Source organism: Ctenopharyngodon idella, chromosome 13 (genome assembly GCF_019924925.1).
Source record: "Ctenopharyngodon idella isolate HZGC_01 chromosome 13, HZGC01, whole genome shotgun sequence".
Classification (NCBI taxonomy): Eukaryota; Metazoa; Chordata; class Actinopteri; order Cypriniformes; family Xenocyprididae; genus Ctenopharyngodon; species Ctenopharyngodon idella.
The window spans coordinates 27,400,159-27,417,165 of record NC_067232.1 but is presented as its reverse complement, the minus strand read 5'-3'; the positions used below and the strand labels follow the sequence as shown (position 1 = coordinate 27,417,165).

The 17,007-nt window shown below is 35.7% G+C and overlaps 1 protein-coding gene across 5 annotated transcripts in view; it reads left to right on the top strand.

The window, feature by feature from the left end:
* Positions 1-9,766: 9,766 nt before the first annotated feature.
* Positions 9,767-17,007, top strand: part of LOC127524779 (spectrin beta chain, non-erythrocytic 1) — a 57,621-nt gene continuing 50,380 nt past the window's right edge. For all 5 annotated transcript variants that reach the window (XM_051916652.1, XM_051916655.1, XM_051916653.1 and 2 more), the window contains exons 1-2: positions 9,767-10,436; positions 14,481-14,549. In XM_051916652.1, coding sequence (XP_051772612.1) covers positions 9,966-10,436; positions 14,481-14,549 — 540 coding nt within the window. In that variant the 5' untranslated portion in view covers positions 9,767-9,965. The remainder of the gene's footprint in view (positions 10,437-14,480; positions 14,550-17,007) is intronic.

Genomic DNA, 17,007 nt, shown 5'->3' with positions numbered 1-17,007 from the left:
TCGACGTGTCTTACAAGTTAGTCATCTGATTTGTTTCTTCAAGAAAGGTCATAACTTTTTTAAGTGAGTTACATAAAAATGTAGATCTGTCTAATTTGATCTGTATACTTCTTATGTAACTGCTAGTTGGTCAAACAAGTTCTTAAAGGGGTCATGAATTGAGAAATCAACTTTTTCTTTGAGCTTTTGATATATAAGAGGTCATTGTAATATAAGAATATCCTGTAAGTTTCAGAACTGAAAACTTCCTTGTTAGTCCAATAAAAGCTTTTATTGACACCAGGTCCATTTAACGACTGATCCTGTCATAGATAGGTGAAACTCCGCCTCCACAGAAGAAATCAAGGCCTACTTCATCATTGCAGCGTTAGCCCCGCCCACTGGTGTGTTAGTGAGATGAGGAGGAGAGAAGAGCGATACAGGACTAAAATAACATTACCTTTCAAAGGATCCTAATGCAGGAATATGGTTATTTATTTTCAACAATGTGAATGTCTCAGTTGAGCTTTATTTATTTGTATTCGGTACATTTCACTGTGGATTCTTTGGTAAATCAATCGCATTTCGGCGCAGGCTTTGCAAACAGACTTTTACGATATGGACTCGACAGTAATGCAACAACATGTCAGTAACTGTGTTCATTCTAATGCCTGATCTGATATTAATGATTCATGTACAGTCAGATGATCTTTGTCTGTGTGTCAGTAAATCAAACCAGTGACTAAACGCTCAACTTCACCTTGTTTCTCTTAGAAGGATGAAAATAATCTGTTATTTAAACTGTGATTAAATTATATATAGAAATCGATCAAAGAACGCTCCCTTTACAATCGCTGGAGCTGTCAATCAAACAGTGCGAGTTTATCAGTGACTGAGTTCTGGACTCGTGCCAAAAGCTTGAGAGCTGTAATAGTAAAAACGTGCTAAAAGTTTTCGAGAGAGTAATACTGTGCCATTCCATATGCAAAGATATCAGCCAATCACAGCAGTGGGCGTTTACACTGAAGTCTCACAGCAGACACGCCCCTTAAAACAGAGCGTTCAAATCAGAGGGCTAAAATCAGGGTAGGAAAAATGTCTTTTATTTCTAAATTATGACAATTTTTGATGTAAAAATCATACTAACATTATAAGTGCACCCCAGGAAACATTATAAAATGATAAAATAATGCAGTTCATGACCTCTTTAAGAAACAGTCTTAACATAGTGGCTAAGTAGTGAGTAAATTAAGCCTAACTAGTTTTGTAATTTTCAAAAAAAATAAATAAAATAATTTGTGTTTCCTTGAAGTGCAAAACTCACTGCCGCAATGCTGGAGTGCTGTAAGTGGTTGCTAGGGCGTTGCTATAGAGTTAGCTATATAGTTTCTAAGATGTTCTGAAAAAAGTTTGTGTAGGATTTTATCTGAAGACCATTTCTAGTATTTTCTTATAAAACATCGGAAATCTTTTATTAATGCATTTATATAATGTTATGAGTGGTTGCCAGGGTGTTTGTCAGGGTGTTGCTAGGGTGTTTTGGGTGGTTGCTAGGCCCCAAGTCTAAATAGGCCTGCACCCTCAAGTCTCTGTGATGTTTTTGTCTGTATGGTTCAGGTCCATCTTTCAATTTATATGTCTGTAAACTTTTCTAATGAAACCCAGCTTCTGCAAACTCTCTTCTGCTAATTATTTTGCCTTTTATATAAATTTAAACCGTACTGAAACATTTGAGGAAATATATGGCCAACACCTTAGTTGAATTTCAGTGACCTCATTCCACAGTTCCTTGAACCAATAACTTCAAGACTTATTGGTATATGCCTGTGCAGATAAATATGTTTTGGTGTGTCGCAAATATGTTTTTAACAATCTTGCCTAAGAACTGTAATATTAGGACAGCGGAGGCTTTTGAGGTGCGGCATCATGTGAAATAAAGACCCAGCGTTTTCAAAGCTCCACCTATTTCCCTTGCGGCCCCTCCTCATGTATAGGATCTATCTCTGATGTTCAAGCTGCAACACATTAAAGGCTGTCTGTGGATGACTTCATAGTGAAACCAGAGCCTTTTACAACAGTCATTAACCATGTCATAACAGGTTCACAACAATATGGCTTGCTGCCGACTGACGGATCTGCTAAATGAGATGCCTAATCCTAAAATATGGGTGAAATGCTAAACTATTTATGTTAAAACATCTTTTTTAAGTATTTAATGAGGCTTGAAATAACCTGAATGAAAATTTGATTGTCCAAAGCTCAAGAGAAAAGAGAGATTTGGAGCTCTCAATAATCGATAGCCGATTATTCAGAATGATATCTGCCGATACTGATTTTCTTAAGGAAAAAAATGTCCCAACTAATGCCATAAACTATACAGGGAACCCTCTTATTTAGTACATTACTATAATATTAGAGGTTAAAATTAACAACTTGTATACAACTTTTTATCTCACAATTCTGAATTTTTTTTCTCAGAATTGCGAGATATATGCGCACAACTCTGAGGAAAAAAAAGTCAGAATTGCAAGATATAAAGTCCGAATTGCGAGATATAAAGTCCGAATTGCGTGATATAAAGTCAGAATTGTGAGTTATAACGCGTCAATTGCGAGATATAAAGTCAGAATTGTGTGATATAAAGTCGAATTGCGAGATATAAAGTCAGAATTGCGAGATATAAAACAAGCGAGATATAAAGTCAGAATTGCGAGTATAAAGTCCGAATTGCAAGATATAAAGTCAGATTGCAATAAAAGTCAGAATTGAGTGATTAAAGTCAGACTTGCGAGATTATAAGTCAGAATTGCAGTGCATAAAAGTCAGATTGCGAGTTATAAAGTCAGAATTGAGTGATATAAAGTCAGAATTGAGTGAGTATAAGTCAGACTTGCGAGTTGTAAAGTCAGACTTGCGAGTTATAAAGTCAGAATTGAGTGATATAAAGTCAGAATTGCGAGTTATAAAGTCAGAATTGAGTGATATAAAGTCAGAATTGAGTGATATAAAGTCAGACTTGCGAGTTATAAAGTCAGAATTGAGTGATATAAAGTCAGACTTGCGAGTTATAAAGTCAGAATTACGTGATAAAAACTCTCAATTCTGACTTTTTTTTCTCATAATTGCAAGTTTATATCACGCAATTCTGACTTTATAACTTGTAATTCTGGAAAAAAAGAGTCAGTATTGCATGATATAAAGTAAAAATTGTGAGTTATAAATTACAAAGTCGTAATTCTGACTTTATATCATGCAATTCTGACTTTATATCATGCAATTCTGACTTTATAACTTGCAATTCTGACTTTATATCTCGCAATTCTGACTTTATATCTCGCAATTCTGACTTTAGAAAGTAGCGTTAACTTAGACAGCCCTAAATTCAGCACGAGAGATTTTCGATTGACAGGATATAATTGGCCCTGATCATCGGCAGTTTTTAAACAATCGGCCAATGGCCGATAAAATAATTGCTTTTATCGGCTGAACTGATTATTGGCCGATACATTGGTGCATCTCCAATTGAGAGTATAAAGTACGGATATGTAAGTGACTTTTGACTTCAGATGTCTTCTGAAACCTTCTGCAGGTGTTAACAAAAGTGTCCCATTTCCTCCCCATTCTGTCTCATTACTGGCTTGAAGGAAGAACTGAGATATTAAAGAATAGATGCTTTTGCTCAGATATTTTGTAAATTGTGCCCATCATGATTTTGTGCTGACAATAATATTGCTTTCTCTCCTTTCAGAGTCCTTCATCATCGCCTCTTCACTTTTACTGTGAGCGAGTGAGAGATTTATAGCCTTTGTTACGACACCTCGTAAAAACTGACATCATGTGTGACGGCCGGGTCTAATGGCAGAGCTAACGAGATTTTTACTTTTTATAAAAATATGCCTATGAAAAACTCACCGCCATGATGCTATAGGGTATTTTGGGTAGTTGTAGGATGTTGCTATGTGGTTGCTAGGGTGTTTCTGGATGGTTGCTAGGGTGTTTCTGGATGGTTGCTAGAGTGTTTCCATATTGAAGAGTCAGATTTCTGTGCATTGCTATGCAGTTATTTGGGTGGTTTCTAGGGCATTGGTAGTGTGTTTTATATTAAAATATTAAACTTTAATACTATCCGTTAGAGGTGTAACGATACACTCAGCTCACGATTCGATACGTATCGCGACATTTTGAACAAAATTAAAAAATTAAACAAAGTCAAATAACATATTTATTTTCAAAACATTAACCATTTTCAATGACTTAGTTGTACATACAACTTAATAAAGAATTTACAAGATTTCAAGATTTATTCGAACCTTCTGTATGTAAATTAACAATTGACCTTCGCAAAGACCCACCCCCCTTATTACTGTTGCTTTGTCCGATAAGCCATGGCGCCGTCACCCACAATAGTGAAAAATACATCGCGGAGCAAAGAGGACACTGACAACACGTCGACAGACAAGACAGAGCAGGTTACTTCTGATATGAAACAAAGTCCCAGCTTTCAAATGTGTAATTTTTAAGAAATTCAACACAATAAAAAACCGTTTTGTAGCTCTTTAATGTGTCGTGACAGATTGCTGTAGCGCCTCAGCTCAAGCGGCTCGTGAACCGATCATCTCTTCCTACTAGTTCATTTATAGCATCAAATAAACATGAATGAACATCAGAAGGAATGTTGTTTCAAACGCGGAAAGATGTCAGTACACACCATTTTTCAAGTTCAAGTCCACCGAGGTTAATCTTCTAACTCCTGACTGCTTTGTCGGACAAAATGGCGGATTCGGCATTATGATTGGTTAGATCACTTGTCAATCAAACTGGCGAAGGGTCAATTCACGTGTGTCACTGAACAATAAAACTGAATTTTAACATGAAATTAGAATTAGGATAGCTGAAACCTAAGAGAGAACTTCTTAAAGCAGTAAAACAATGGTGATACCAGAATAAAAATATTTATCTTCTGAATCTGAAAATACAGAATACTAAATAATGTCAGCCTTTTTTACTGGTAAAATCAGACATTTGGATCCCAAAATAATGCCCCATTGTATTATTATACATTATATTCAACATTAAATATAGTAGTTTAAATAGTACTGTTACTGAAACTATGTAATATTCGTTTTTAATAACGCAGTAGCCTACACTCGCACTTTCAATGCAGGCATTCGTTGAATCTCTTACAGACAAGCCGCGTGTGCAGATTATACACTTACATGATAAGAATAAACAATCTAAAACGCTTTCAATCTTAAAAATGCGATACGGTGAGTAAAATTATGCTTTCACTTCGAGGACTGCCGCTTTAAATGATGTTCGCACTTTCACTTTGAGGAGAGCTGGTCCAGCGCGCATGCGCTTCAGATGATCAACGACAGTTATAATCGCAAAACGACGCAAAATGGCTATTCCCGAACTTTATTAGTTCATCCAAAAATTTAAATTCTCTCTTCATTTACTCAGTCTTATATACATTTGAACGTCCGTGTTTACTACAGTAAGTGCGTTGTAAATCTGTTCATCATATAAAGCATTGTGTCTCCTCAGAAGACTTGGATTTGGATTAGACTGCTTGATTTATTTATTTTTTTTATTTTTTTATTTTTTAGATCTTTTAAATTTTAGGGAAATTTAGAAATTTACTTTAAATGGAGGAAACAGAAATCTCTCAGATTTCATAAAATATCTTCATTTGTGTTTGGAAGAGCAAGGTGAGTCTTGGATAAAACTAACTACATTGCGAGTCATATCGTTTACATCAACGATACATATCGTCGCGTTTTTATATCGCGAATATCTCGATATAACGATGTATCTTAGTATCCGTCGGTTTATAGTCAAACTGGTAGCTAACCGTTTCATCCTTAACCCTCAAATAAACAAACAAACAAACAAAATCCTTAACCCTCAAACTAAAGTGAGGTTGGCGACCCCTCGTAAATCCCCATGTTGGAAAACACTGTTTTAGGAGGTTGCTAGGGTGTTGCTATGCTATTGCTAGTGTAATCTGGATGATGTTAGGGAATTGCTAGCTAGAGTGTTCTAGGTTGTTGATAGGGCATTGCTAATATGCAGTTTCTGGGGTGCTTTGCTTTTTTGAGTGCATTCCTAGAGTGTTCTAGGTCGTTGCTAGGCAGAATAAGGTGTTTTGGGGTTACTAGGGTGATTTGAATTATTTTAGGTGTTGCTGGGGCCTTGCTTTGCAATTTGAAGGTGTTTTAAGTATAGTTGCTAGTGCATGTTCTTGGTGATTGCAGGTCATTTCCATGTAGGGTTGCCAACTTCTGGAAAGGAAAATAAGGGACAATCGTGTTTCTTTATAGGAAAATAAGGGACACTCAAAATATTTGTACTGTACCACACAGTGTATGTCATTTCAGTATCTGCAGTTAAGTAATGTGTATAAAAGATGTATAAAAGGTTCTCAGACATAAACACATTTGGGTAATTACGTGTCAAAATCAACCAAATTTCAGAAACTTTCCCTGCTCAATTTTATTTTTTTTTTCCTGAAGACAAACATAAATGAAGAAGAAAGCCAAAATATTAAATGTAATGGATTTATATTTACTGAGTAATCCAATATTTTGTAGAGGGGGGTCAGAATTACAATTTTCACCTGAGATTTGGAGTCAGATTGCAGGGGGTAAAATGACTTTAGAACAACAACATCATTATTTATTTTTACACAGAGATAGGTAGGCCTGTTAGTTAAATCTGTTGACTTTAGTAATCTTGTTGCATTATATTGCCAACAGTTCAAAAATGCATGGCAAAAGCACTTCTGTGTTTTTCGCCCAAAGTTTGCATTCTGTAACCTATTACAGATATCCTTAATATCCTTTTAGTTTCTAATTCTTAACAAACTTTTCTTTCCCTAATTTTTAAGACCCAATATGGTTTAATGGTTTATGGTTTTTCCAAAGTTAGTGTGTCTGTAATTCTAAAAATATTAAAGATATCTCAATGTCCGTCTATATTCTCATTCTTAATAAACTTTTCTTTTGTAATCTTCATTTTAAAGGCCCTATAATATGGTTCAATCCATAGATATAATGTGGCTTCATGTTCAAATTGTTGAATTTTACCCATTTTCTATATTGCTACACCAATGGATAATAAACATCAACCCCTATTCAAAACCATAAACTTTAAAAATAAAATAAATAAATTGTCAGGAAGATAGGCCTACATAGCATTTTTTAAACAATGGCACTTAAAAGTTTGAACTAAATGTTGTTGCAACCAACAAGTCCAATAAACAAGTTGATATTAAAGGAACACTCCACTTATTTTGAAAATAGGCTCATTTTCCAGCTCCCCTAGAGTTAAACAGTTGAGTTTTATCGTTTTCGAATCCATTCAGCCGATCTCCGGGTCTGGCGGTACCACTTTTAGCATAGCTTAGCATAGTTCATTGAATCTGATTAGACCGTTAGCATCTCGTTAAAAAATGACCAAAGAGTTTCAATATTTTTCCTATTTAAAACTTGACTCTTCTGTAGTTACGTCGTGTACTAAGACCGACAGAAAATGAAAAGTTGCGATTTTCTAGGGCGATATGACTAGGAACTATACTCTCATTCCGGCGTAATAATCAAGGAACTTTGCTGCCGTACCATGGCTGCAGCAGGCGCAATGATATTACGCAGCGTCTCTCACAAATGTTTCAATGGTTGCAAGGCATTACTGTGCAAGCAGTGGGTCACAGGCGCTGCGTAATATCATTGCGCCTGCTGCAGCCATGGTACGGCAGCAAATTTCCTTGATCATTACGCCGGAATGAGAGTATAGTTCCTAGCCATATCGGCCTAGAAAATCACAACTTTTAATTTTCCGTCAGTCTTAGTACACGATGTAACTACAGAAGAGTCAAGTTTTAAATAGGAAAAATATCGAAACTCTTTGGTCATTTTTGAGCGAGATGCTAACGGTCTAATCAGATTCAATGAACTATGCTAAGCTATGCTAAAAGTGGTACCGCCAGACCCGGAGATCGGCTGAATGGATTCGAAAACTGTTGTAGGGGAGTTGGAAAATGAGCCTATTTTCAAAAAAAGTGGAGTGTTCCTTTAAGTGACTTAACATTTTAGCCACAATACTGTCTGTTTTAGCTCTATTTCGTGAAAATAGTTTCAAACAAAGCCACACCAGAACTGTTGCGCATCTCCAAGAAACGGTGGTTTTGAATGAATCTGCGTTTTGAATGACTGAATGAATGACTCGCACGTTAAGATTTGCCGCCACCTACAGGTGGTTTTATTTTCATATTTACACTTTACATAGACTGTTTTTACTTAAATATCCAACTTTTAAAGTTTCATTTTTTACATATTTCTAAATTCAAAAAATTATATTTACAAATGAGCTGCATGAAACAGTCTATAAATATGTCTAAAATAATACTTTCTGTGCCACTTCTGCAGTGCAAAGATGGATTTTTTGATGATTTCTTTTGATTGGTAACAGTCTCATTGGGTGTTATTGTTCTAACTGATTTATTTGTTTAACATTTAAAAACAAATTTTCTATTTTAATTTAAGAAACTGACGAAATATGATGCATACATTTAATAAGTTTAGAAAAAAATGCTCTTATAATGGTAAAAATGCCCCTGGAAATTAATTTAAAGGGGAAAATATCACCCTGTAATGGGAAAGTTAATGTCTGTTATTGATCGGAAAGTGCTCCTAAATTTTTTAATTTGCTCCTAAATTTTTTTGTTAGCGTAGAGCCCCGTGAAGTAGGAGCGACCAGCCGGCAGAGGAGACAAACTGCGTTCCGTATGCCGTTCATAAGGAACGCTTCATTGATGCCTTAAATACGGGACGATTCCGTAATATACGGAACGGTTGGCAACCCTATTTCCATGTAGTTGCTAAGATCTTCAGAGTGGTTTGTAATGTGTGGCTATGTGGTAGCAAGATGTGCAGAGTTTAATACTTAAAACAAGCATTCTTAAACAACTTTCCTCTGTCACAGGCTTTCACCCCGTCAGGTCTGCGTTCTCACTCCATGTTGTTTTCTCTGCTGTTCAAATGTGACTAGTCAGCTCCACACGTGCCCTTACATCACTGTAGTCACAAGGGTGAAAGGTCAGTCCTGAAGGCATCATTTGTTCAGAACACATGTCATTCCTCTGCTTAATTTAGCTTGTGCACTTTCATTGGGCAGGAAACCTGTTGAGACAACTGTTGGAGGCCCAGAACAAAGACGTGAGGAGAAAGTCTGAAGAGCTTCATTTGAGAGCAGACAGCGACGCGAGCACAACCCCAGCGTTTATCTTCTTTGCAGATCTTTTCAGCGCACATCAGAAGCTTATTTATGCTCCGAATTTAACTGAAACCAAGAGTCTTCTCTCATCTCTGGAATGCGAAGATTGGGAAAACATGCCGATCTGCTATTTTTAAATATTTACAGTACGTTTCGAAGGTAAGCGCTTCTGTCTGCCCGCGAGGGTCACCCAGGGGTCTCCTGCCGTCTCCGCCGTCCCGCTCTTATCGCCAGGCTCCTCTGTTCTCAGTCAGAGAGGAAGTTTTGACAGCCAGACTTTACAACCTCCCGCCTGCGCTTTGCACATGCTCTGACAGAAGTCCAGTGACTTCATCCCTCATTCACGAAAGCTTCCCCTCCTCCTTCCCTCTCTCTCTCTCTCTCTCTCTCTCTCTTTGCAGTCAGGCAGCATGCCAGCCGTTTTCCTCTTGCTGCGCTCTCTGGTTGTCAGTCTCTTCAGTAGCAGATTAGCAGCCTCAGCCGCGCAGCTCCTCCGCAGAAGCCTCACGGCGGCTGCTGGCCACCTCGGCACCGTGCTGCGCCACATCTGGGACCGGCTCAGTTCCCAGGAGTCCAAGGAGGCCATCCTGGGCTGCGTCTTGTGCATTCTCAACATGCACAAGAAGGTGGACAACTAGATTTCGTGCATTTCTTGGACTTCGGACTTCTTATTTTTTTAATTTAGACACCAAATTCACGTACTGAACTAAACCATGTCGGAGAGTATTGTGAGGAAAATCCAGCCTTTCACCATCGGGACCAAACTCTCAGCGCCAGCCGTGCCGAAGTGCTCGGACTTGGTTCCAGATGGTTACCTGCCAAACCGGACGTTCTCGGACAACTGCAAACTGAGGCACCTGAACGAACAGGTGTCTCTTTATCTCGGCCGTGATCGACGCTGCGGACCCGCGACAGTCCCGGCGAAGCATCCGCATGAAGACGACCACCTGAACAGAAACACAGTCTCTCCGAACGCTGCGTCCAGATCCATTCGCAAGATCACCATCTCCAGCCGAATGGAGGCTGCGAAGGACAGACTGACTCCAGGGATGGAGCTGAAGAAGATAAGAACGAACTCGGAGAATATTAATAACAACAACAACAATAACATCACAACTTCCAACACACAAGTGCCTAAAATAGTGGGTGTCAGCTGTGAGAATAAACCCAACTCGCATTTGAAGGTAAGAAACGCTTTGTTTTGTATTCCTGTATTTGATTTATCTGTAAAAATGTGTCTTAAAGAAGAACTTGCTGTACATTCAGAAAAGTCAAACTGAAGAAACTGAAAATATGCAAATGAAATTTGCCCGCAAAGTAGTCAAATGACAATTATCAGAATTATATTATACATTTGTGTAAGGCTGAAGTAAAAAGTTTTTTAATGCAGGTGTACAAAGAGGTTTAAGATATTAAACAAAAATGCTTTCGATCTATTTACGTCAATATAATATTATATAATGCACCCTAAATAAAAAATGCTGTTTTAAAAACAACCCAAGTTGGGTTGAAAATGGACAAACCCAGCGGTTGGGTTAAATGTTTGACCAACGTGCTGGGTAGTTTTATTTAACTCAACTATTGTTTAAAAATGACTATATGTCTGGCTTAAAATGAACCCAAAATATGTTGGAAATTAAAAATCAAACACTTAATTACTAGAGGAAACAATAATAATCAAAATGTGAACATTTATTAATAAGCAGTTTAATGTTTATTGTTTAATTATTATTCATTAAACAATGTTCATTTATTAAACATATTAATAAATGTTAATTTCCAACATAATTTGAGTTCATTTTAAGCGAGAAATACAGTAATTTTTAATCAATAGTTGAGTTAAATAAAACTACCCAGCAGGTTGGTCAAACATTTAACCCAACCGCTGGGTTTGTCCATTTTCAACCCAGCTTGGGTTGTTTTTAATCCAGCATTTTTTAGATTGTGTGTAAGAAAAATAATAACCGTTGATATCCGGAAAACAATGTACATTTTTTTTAAAAGGGTAAAACACATTCTCATTTTATAATTATTAATGATGGAATTAGCATATATTTTATTTATAAAGTATATAATATTCGTTAGTAAGTGCAATAAATGAATGAATGTTTATTATTAGGATGAATTTTTAATATTAATTTAATATTAAGATGAAAATGCACAAACAACAAATCTGTTTTTTTAGGGCAATATAAAATTACATAATGTGTAAGTAAAAAAAATAACTAATAGTATTCGGAACAACAATGTTTTTTGTGTTTTTTTTTTTTAAGGATGAAATTCATGCTCATTTCATCATTATTAATCATCATTTGTTTTATTTACAAAGCATGTGATATTCTTTATAAACAAATGCTTTATACATAATAAATGAATGATTGAGTGTATGAGTAGAAAACTTTTTTTAATATATTTTAACTGTCTATTATTAGGGTTAATATTAAGACAAAAAATGCACAATCAACAAATCAGTTTTGATATAGATCATTAAATTAATGAGCGATTAGAAAAAAACTAGTAAATATTCAAATCAGGCCGAAACCATTGCCTGTCCTGGTGTTGAGGAATCTTGTTTTTGGAGCCTCCGCATGCTGTCATTGTTTAGCAAAAGCTTCCGTAATCAAAACATAATGAGATGTCATGGAAACGGCACACAAATATACCATTGAAGCAGATCTCGTCCAGGCTGATGAAGTCATCACTCTTTCAGCTTTAATATTAGTTCATGCAAGTCCACATGAGCTGATAGGCACGTCTTGTTTTGTATCTTATACAAGCTGGAAAATGCAGGAGAAGAGTGTGGTTGTGTGCTCAGGATCTGTGTGGTTCAGATGATGTGTTTATTATGTAACGCTGCTCTTCCTGGAATGACTGCTCGAGTTCAGATGATGTCAGAGCTTCGGCTCAAAGGCTCCATTCTATTACAGTCCACTTTCAGGATTCAGTGTGTTCGGTCAGGTTTGGTTTAATGTCAATGGGTCAGCAGGGGACACCTTTCAGAAACGCTTCTGTATGTTCATACTATATAAAATATGCGGGGTCCAAAAGTCGAATAACACTTGTAAAAATGATCCTATTTTTTTTCTTCAAATTTTTATTTCATTACAAATTGTGTTGTCAGTATCAGTGTGAGTGAAAAGTTTTGAAATGTTTTGAAATTTTAAGGATTTCTTAGTTTTTGGGTCGTTCTTATATTAATATAATACATTGTAACATAATATAAGTGCTTTCAAATCAATTAATCGCATCTAACATAAAAGTGTGTGTGTGTATATATATATATATATATATGTATATTAGGGGTGTAATGGTACACAAACATGATGGTTCGGTGTGTACCTCGGTCACGGTACAGGTAGGGTTGGAATTATTATTGGAAGTATAATCATTTACACAGTTACTGTCATAACTTGTTTTCATGACAAATTTATTTAAACATATATTAAATAAAGACATTATTAACAGGTAAAGTAAATATAATGAATATATAAGCTTATACAGTGCATGTATTTAGTGAAATGCTCCCTCTAGAGTTCATTTCTTTAGTGCTGTGGACACTGAATGACTTGCCTGAGGTAAATGTAATGCTACGTGAGATATTATTCTCAAACTGTTTTGTTGATGTCTTTCCGCGGTTGAAACATTGGTTGAGAGATTACATGTAAACATATATCTGCATAGATCATCTGTTCTTCTTATTCTGCGCTTTTTCCTGTCGTGGCGGATGGCAAACAGCGCTACATTAACGTACGCGCCCCCTTCTGGATTGGAGTGTGAATCACCTGTGACTGACTGTATTCATCGTCTAACTGCATGAACCAAACCGTGACGTACGTACTGTACGGTTCGGGACGAATACATGTACCGTTACACCCCTATTATATATATATATATATATTAGTGCCGTCAATCGATTAAAAAAACTAATTAATCACATTTTTTTCTGTAATCGTGATTAAAAACATTGGAGTTTTTAATATTTTTATATTGTCATAATTTAAGTTACTCTCCAAAGAAATAACTTAAAGGCAGTATATTTTAAATAGTTGTTTAATGGCATCTTTTTTATGAATGAAGGTCAGTATCACTGATACTTAATACTGTTACTGATGACATTCAACATTACAGTATAACTGAAAGCTATCAATTTCAACGTTTATTAGGCTTTAAAACAATAACTTTTAATTTAAGTGAACTTAAAACAATCTTCACATAAGCCCATTATAATAAATGTCATGTTTACCTGTCTAACAGGTAGGAAATATACAGAAATTGAATAAAGTTATCAAACACAGTCTTCACTGCTTGAATAATAAATGAAATATAGATTAATCCTTATTAAAGCTACATTTTTCTGTATTATCTTTGTTCTTTGATGAACATTAATGACAGACATCACAGCAACTGGTTTATTAGGCTGCTGTAACTTTAAGAGCTGCCGCTGCCGAACATGACGCGGATCTGACACGCATCTCATTTTCTCACAACTCTTTAAGTTCATTTAAGACATTATTTAACTCATTTAAGACTGCTCTTATGAGGATACTCCACAAAACGGGCATTTTGGCATAATTCTGTGTGTTATTGTTTGTTCAAGCGCGAAAGAGGACTCGATACTGGCGCGCGTCTTTCTGTGCACATGAGCCGTGCGTGTGTCACATGACACGACATTCACAGACAGCGCGTTCTCGTTTGTCTTGTGGCGCTTGAATAGTTTAAAAGCATTTGTGTGAGTAAGAGCATGATCATATAATGTAACGCTAGCCAAATTATGACAGAAAAAACGGATGCTGCGTTAATTGCGTTAAATATTTTTAATGCGATTAAACTGAAAAAAATTATCACATGCGTTAATGTGCTAATTTAGACACATGTATACGCACATATATGATATATTTACAAATTTTTGTTAGATGCAATTATCGATTTGACAGCACTAAATATAATATAATAATACAACAATATAATACATTATTTTATTAAGAACAATAAAACATAATAATAGTAATAAATGTTTAATTTACTCTATACTATATATCACCTTTACATATGCTCAAGGTTGCTTTAAAATAAATAAATATATATATGCATGCTATGTTTTATTGTATGTTAGTGTGTTAAAAACCTACAAATAATCGGTTTTGCTCATGAAAACCAAAATTACACTATTGTCTATCTCACATGATCATTCTGGATCATAAGAGCTCGTTGTTTGTGTCTTTGTTTAGGTGTTGCTGTGTAAAGATGCTGAAAAGCAGCGCAGCGGTGACCGAGAGAAACTCTCCTCTTCTCCACAGGTAAACCTTATGATTCACCAGATTAATAACACTAATCTGAAGTGACGGACAGCACAAGATGTGATGTTTTCATCATTCGGGTTCTTTTCTTTTTCAGTTAGTCTTTGATTTTACATTTATGCTTTTAGCAGATTCTTATGTCCAAAGCGATGGAAAAACAAGCAAGGCCTTTTTTCATATTCATTTTCATCATAGGGATCTTCATTAAAGCCACAAACCAAACCAACCAGCTCTGAGATAAATCACAACAAACATTTTGATTTGAAGCAAGAAATTTGTGTATTTCAAATTCTTTTACAAGTGAACTATTATTATAAAAATATTCACTTTATTTTATTATGAAAACAATGTATTTTAAGTTTTTGGAAAATAATCTGATATATACACGACCAAAGTCCTTTTAAGACGAGTCATTTCACTCGGCGGCCATCTTAGAAACGCCTCTCGGACATGCAAGTGCAGCTCCTATCTCTTTAAATGGGGAAACATCAAATTCTCCAAAGCTGTTCGTCAAGCTTTCGATTAAATTTCATATTTGAAATCACCAATGAAATCTGACAACAACTGTCTCATAAATTTTGTTTCTAAACGCTCAAATCATGACAAAAAACTGAATTTTTCAGACTGGATAAAGCTGATGCGCATGCGCAGTCCTAAGTGCGCGTCTCTATAGGAAGCGCGCGTCTGACTGTTTCTATAGAAACCGCGATGACTTTACCAATCAGTGATTGGATCTTATTTAGAAGGCGGGACTTATTCCGCCATATTGCGCGTGTGACGCGCCTCGTGTTATTCTATAGTCACAAATATAATAAAGTTTAAATTTGATTGCATCATTCACACCAATTTTATTTTGTTATCAGTGAGATACTGTTTTTTTATTAGTTTTTATTTTTATATCATTTTGTTGTGTGTTTTTGTCACTTTGATTAGTTATTATTATTTTAAACATCGAGATAAACTAAATGAAAATAAAATAAAATGAGAAATGTTGCTTTGGCAAGTAGCTGAAATAAAATTTAAAGTATAAAAGTTATATTTTATTTTCAGTTAATATTTATTGTATTTCAGTTAGTTTTAGTTAAATATAATAACCCTTTTTTGCTGCTGTTTCTGTTTCCAATCGCAAGACTTTTGGCTCTTAAAGAAGCAAATATCTTCACTGAGCTCAAACATTTATATCGAAAATGGCGAAAATGAATAATTAGTCTATACAGACTTTTAAACAGTAAGCCAATGGTATTGTAACTATATCGCTGTATCGGTTTGCAGATCTTGTATTTCTTGTTCCTCTTCCGTTGTAAAAATGTCTCTCACACACGCCTGACCCCAAACCTCTGTGCAGCAGAATTACGTTTTGTCCGTGAATTCCCTCTTGAGTGGTTTGTGTTCAGCCGTAGCCAGATGTATATAAGATAATGGGCTCTTGGAATTTAGGAAGTGATGTCAGTGGCGCAGCGGGCCAAGCCTAAACGACTTATTATTTTAAGTGTTCAGTTGGGTTTTGCAGAGGAAAAAGCAGCGGTGAAACTTTTACAGCCGTTTTGGGTTAATGTGAGTCGAGGCCCTTAAAACGCGGACCGCCCTTTGATGAGACGGCGGCTGCGGTCGCGGCCACCTGCGCTCGACGCTGTTGTTTGAGAGGCATGATGCCTGTGAAATAAATGTTTACTTGCAGCATTAAGGGAAACCGGCACTCAAAACAAACTGGTCGCAGCCTGAGCGCCTCTGGGCCGAGGCTGGAGTCATCCTGCGATCCGTGTGTGACCAGGCTGAGCGCATCGGGAATCTTTCCTCACTGCCGCCATGTGGAAAACATGAGGTCATACAGGATGGGATGACACTCGGAATCACTGGACATGGACGGGACACGCCGAGTGATGGACACAGTTTAGATTTACACTGCAAAAATCATTTTCTTTATCAGTGCTTTTGTCTTGTTTTTCAGTAGAAATATGTAAACGTCCATAAATCAACTTGAGAAGCAACATTGCTTAAGATATTCTGACGTGTTTCATCTATGTTTAATTAAGTGTATTTTTATTGTATATGTGGAGTGTATAACTTTCACATTCTTTTATTTGCTTAAAACGAACAAATTTTGCTTATTGGATTTAAGACCATTTAAAAAAAAACATTAAAAATATTGCTTAAAACAAGAATAAACAATTTAATAATATAATACAATTTTTATTTTAATATGATTTTTAAATCTATATATTTATTTATAATAATTATTATAAGAATTACTTTACATATGGTTAAAAAAATATATATCAAAAAATATAATATAAAAATATCTAAACATCCATAAAACAACTTGAATAGCAACATTGCTTCAGATATTCACAGTTGTTATGTGTATGTTTATGTGTATTTTTCTTACAATATTAAGAAAAATATGGATTTACGACCATTTAAAAAAAACATTATTTAAAAATATTGCTTAAAACAAGAA